General features: G+C 64.6%; 1 protein-coding gene across 1 annotated transcript; it reads right to left on the bottom strand.

The window, feature by feature from the left end:
• Nucleotides 1–675: 675 nt before the first annotated feature.
• Nucleotides 676–4,169, bottom strand: LOC129336923 (homeobox protein not2-like). Its single transcript, XM_054990340.1, has 3 exons — nucleotides 3,905–4,169; nucleotides 2,157–2,368; nucleotides 676–834 (listed from the first exon to the last, which is right to left on the bottom strand). The coding sequence occupies exons 1-3, from the start codon at nucleotides 4,167–4,169 to the stop codon at nucleotides 676–678; spliced, it is 636 nt and encodes a 211-aa protein (XP_054846315.1).
• Nucleotides 4,170–4,841: the final 672 nt, after the last annotated feature.

The following is a 4,841-nucleotide window of genomic DNA, read 5'->3' as shown; positions in this document are numbered from 1 at the left end:
TCCAAGAGCTTACCAATGCGTGAATCTTTGCAAAACTGCACCCGAGGAGGCTGGGCCCAGAAGGCTCATCCGCGAGGCCCGCCTCTTGGTCCTGCTCAGAGCCCCTCCCATGTGCTTCCAGGGCTGGAGAAACCACAGATGCGGCCAGCCTATGAAACACACCAGCGCAAGCAGCACAGAGACACACCAGATCCAATGGATTCATGGACGAGCAGGAAGAGAAGAGCTTTATCGCCCAACAGGAGCCAGAGCAGTTATGCGGGATGTTTTATGCAGACAAGCACTGCACCTCCCTCTCTGAACGACCACCAGCTGCCTCGGGCAGGAACAGGGAGGCCTGCTTCCACCACGCTCTGTTGGGGAACTTTCTAGGGCTGCCTGGCCAGCCCCCGAGCCAACAGCACTGGGCTGAGACGGACCCAGGCGACATGCGAGTCCTAGTGTGGCCACAGCTGCTAGGCCCCCTGGACTGCGGGACCAAAGCAAAGGCCGGCTAGTGCTGGACGACAAGCGGGCACAGCTCACCTCACGCTCTGCCAGGCAGGGCCCTCTGAGACAGCCACGTCATGCCACGGCTGTGCCAGTCCACTTCGTCCCTCCTGGGAACGGGGCACAAACTACAGGCGCACACACTCGAACAGATTTGCCTCTGGGGCAGGAAAGCCCCCAAAGAGTCTAGACCTCTACTTCCACGGGGTCTTCTCCACTGTCCTGTTCCTCAGACCGTTCAGCAGGCATCAGCTGCGTTGCCCCAAACTGAGAGAGCTTTGCGGCCTTCTGCTCCAAGCTCTGCTTCCGCCACTTAATTCTCCTGTTCTGGAACCAGACCTTCACCTGCAAGAGGGGCAGCATCAGCAACAGGGAAAGCCAGGAACGAGCTCTCTGCTCCACTTTGGCCCTGCAGAGGGCCTTGTCCAGGCCAGGCCTCGTCTCTCTGGTGCCTTAGGGTGGCAGGGCTACTGTTGGCCCAGATTCTACAGCAAAGCCTTTGTTGCAAGTTTAGGTGGGTAGCCGTGTTGGTCTGCAGTAGAACAGCAGGACGTGGGTCAACGGCACCTTAGAGACCAGCAAGAGTCCAGGGGAGAAGCTTTCAAGAGTCACAGCTCCCTTCTTCAGACGCCCAAAGAAGGGAGCTCTGACTCTCGAAAGCTTACACCCTGAAAATCTGGGTGGGTCTGCTTTTTTACAAGGGCTCTTGAAGGACATGCTGGTATTCCTCTCGGGTGAAGGGGGAGGGAGGCTTTGGGGAACAGGCGATGCTGCTCCTGGTTTCCACACTCTTCCCCAGCTCCCGTTAATAAGCTGGGGACACCCCAGTATGTACATGGGGTATACAAAGCTGCGGAGAAAAAGGGGGAAATCTGTGGGCCGCTTGGTCCATCCCCCACTGCCAAGAGCTCCTCAGGCCCTCTGAAGAGCCGGAGAAGAGGGTGCCATGGGAGGGGCTGCAGCCCACTGGCTACGAGGGAGGGAGAGCCGAGACCAGGGAGGGCCCCCCCCCGAGTCAAGTCTCTCCTTGGCTACAAGCCCACTAGAGCTGCACCCGCCTATCGCTGACTCCTGGGAGCTCCTGGTGTGGACAAGACAAGCCTGCTGCAAACTGTTGCTCGAGCTCTGGGGTTTTGTGCGGTTTTATTTAAGCTTATTAAAAGAGGCACCTCCCACCTTTTCTCTTGGCTCAAGGTAGCCAAGGTTCTTAACGGTGTGTTAATATTCTGTTTTTGTGATAATATCTTGTTTTATGCTGTGAGCTGCAGGCCTCTTAAAGAGGCAGCACACAAACAAGGCCAACACAATCTGTACGGGGATGCTGCCCAGGCAGCCTTAGGCAAGCCAGTCTCCTGCTCAGCCTCAGCTTCCCCCTCTGCAACACGGGACTGGCCTACCTCAAAGGGCTGTCAGAAGCATCACCTATGGAGTGCTCAGCACATCCCAAAACACTCCATAAATGCCCAGTGGGTTCTGGGTTGCTGCTCTCCTCTGCAAGCAATGGAAAAATCTACCACTGCAATATGAAGAGCAGGAAAGAGAGCACCAAGAATGGGGGGTGCACACCCATCCCAGCTGGCCTACCCCCCCTCTCACCTAACGGAGCCTGGGTCTACCACAGGGCCTCTGCTTTTGGGCTCTCCACAGAAGCCTCCGGCACTCCTTACCTGCGTCTCCGTGAGGCGCAGAGTGGCAGCCAGGTCCACGCGCTCAGTGCCCACCATATACTGCTGCTTGAGGAATTCCTTCTCCAGGCGCTCCAGCTGCTCCGGCGTAAAGACGGTACGGACCCTCTTCATCTTGCAGGGACCCCCTGAACGCCACGCGAGGGGTGCCCCCAGGGAGTGGGCAGCTGCTGCACATGGAGAAATCTCCAGGCCTGGCATGGCAAAGAGGAAGAGACAGTCAGAACTGGCACCCCAGAGCCGCTCAGTGGCCCTCTTGGGTGCCACAGGAGAGTCTCAAGCCCTCGCACTAAAGAGACACCGGTGGCACGTGCCTGTTCGAGGCAGTGCTACTGCAGACCCCCCAGTGGGTGGGTGGGTGGGGGGTCTAAATGCTTCCTGACACTGAACTCGGCATTCTTGCACCTGGAAATGTAGCACATTAGGAAGGCCGCCCCTATTCCACGTGCCAGCAGTTTTTATGTGGCAGCTCAATGACAATGCATGGACGGAAGTGGGAGTGGCAAGTTGTCTGAGCTCCCAGGACCCACATCCCACCCACCCCCCACCCCGGGCACCTCAGCGCCCCCAACATTTGGGCTGCTTCCCTGGGCACAAGTTTTAGAACATCTGCAAGCTGCATCCTTCAGGGCTGGTCCAGGCATGCGTTTAAGTAACTGGAGGCGAATCGAGGTGGTGTGTGAAGGAGCCCCAACGGCAAAGGCTGCAGTCCTCGCAGGACAAGGGCGGGCTGACTCCCAGGCCCTGAAGGGCTCCCTCCTCAGCTCCCAAGCCAGGCTGGGCTCAAGCCCATCATCAGGCCAAGCCGCACCAACCAGGCGATGGAGGTGCGCTTGCAGAGCAGAGGCGCCTGGCAGGACAAGAGGGCCCCAGCCTTCCCTTCCGCGCCCCAAAAGTAGTGCAGCCCGGCCCAGAAAAGCCGCGGTCCAAGCAGACGCATCCCGGAGCTGGCGGAGTGCGGGAGACCGCGGCCTCCTCGGACACTGACCGGGCAGGCACCGAGTCCTGGACGCGGCCAGCCTATCCCGGGCGGCACAGAGCGCAGCGCCGCACCCCGAAGCCCACCCGGGGGCACGAAGACGAGGCGTCTCTGGGCCCGCCTGGGACACGGGCCGCCTCCTTGGCAAAAGCAGCGGAAGAGGCCCCGATCCTGCCGCTCTTTCCGAGCTCCGTGGGCTGGATCCTGCCGCGCTCCGAGGAGCCGGGCCCCGAACGCGAGTGGCGCTTTCCGGGGGGAAGCGCCACCCCGGTCGGAAGAAGGCGCCTTCGAGCCGAGAAAGGCAGCCGACGGCAGGCGAAGGAAGGGTGCGCGCCCGCGCCCAAAACTTTAGCAACCCAGCCGGGCCCAGCGGAGGGGCAAGGGGGCGGGGGTCGCCTTCGGCCCGAGTCTTCCCCCGCCCCCGCCCGGCATAACCTCCAAGGGAAGCGGCGCTCCGGCCGCAGAGACCTCGCCTGCCTGCGACGGGGCCTCTGCGCCGCGGGAGGGGGGCGCGCGGGCTGGCGGGGCCCGGGCAGAGGCGCGCGCCTACGGGGAGGGCCGGGCAAGCCCCCCGTCCGCACAAGCGGCCCCGAGCCGAACCCCCGGCCGCGGATCCCGGAGGGCCGCCCCGAAGCGCCCTCCCGTCCAAAGGGCGGCCCGCGGCCCCCGCCCGGGCGCCGGCGAGGGTCCCCAGGCCGGGCGGCGGCGGCGGCGGCTGCTGCCCGGGGAGAGGAGGGGCGGGCGGGCTCACCTGGCCTCTTGCAGTGGGGCTGGGCGCAGGGGCGAGGCGGCGCCAGGAAGGCCGCGGGCGGCTCGGCCAGGTAGACGGCGGGGCAGGGCAGCGGCCCGAGGGCGCAGGCGAGGCGCGGGGCGGGCCAGGCGGCGGGCGGCAGCGGGCTCCGGCGGGCCGGGCCCGGCCTGGCCAGCAGGGACTCGATGTCGAAGCGGCTCTTGGCGGGCGGCTCCGGCGTGGTGGCCGGCAGGTCGCGCCAGGCGGCCGCCGGGCTGTGCAGCATGGTCGCGCCGTCGGGGAGGCTGGAGGGCGCGGGCGCGGCGCCGCCCTTTATAGGGCCCGCGGGCGCATGCGAAGCGCGGGGGGCGGGGCGCGGAGCGGAGCAGGTGCGCCAGAAGCGGCCCCGGGGCGGCCCGACGGGCGGGCGGCTTTCGCCGCAGCCTTGAGACGGGAGGGCCGCGGGGCGCGGGCGTCGGTTCCTCCGAAGGCCTCCGGGCCCGCCGAGGGTGAGGCGCTTGCCCCGAAGCGGGCGGCCTAAGACGCCCGGCCTTGATGTCTTGAGCGCTGCTCCTCAGGAGTAAGGCCGAGCTGCCGCTGCCCAGGGCAGAGGCCGGCAGGGCAGCCTTCGGCCTTTCCGTCGGAGGGCCTCGAAGGGGAGATTCTGGCCCTCGCCTTTGCATGATACCAGCACGGCCTCGGAAAGCCCAGTACGAGATGGGGGCAGCCAGTCGCTGGCACGGAGCTCTTGCCCCGCACCTCTCCACAGGACACCTGCCCTCGGGGGTGCCGTCGCCCCCCTTCAGTGGTCAGGAACAGGTTGGCAATGCCCGCTTCTTCTCTGCAGGTAACTCCCCCCCCCCCCCCAAATCTCCATCCGGCCTTTCTCAACCAGTTTTGCTGCCAGAAGAGCTTCCTTGGCAGCAGAGAGTTGCAGGTCCGGAGATGGATCTCGAAG

The sequence above is a fragment of the Eublepharis macularius genome, chromosome 10, assembly GCF_028583425.1.
Source record: "Eublepharis macularius isolate TG4126 chromosome 10, MPM_Emac_v1.0, whole genome shotgun sequence".
Classification (NCBI taxonomy): domain Eukaryota; kingdom Metazoa; phylum Chordata; class Lepidosauria; order Squamata; family Eublepharidae; genus Eublepharis; species Eublepharis macularius.
The sequence above is the reverse complement of the archived record's forward strand: the minus strand, read 5'-3'. Positions and strand labels throughout refer to the sequence as shown.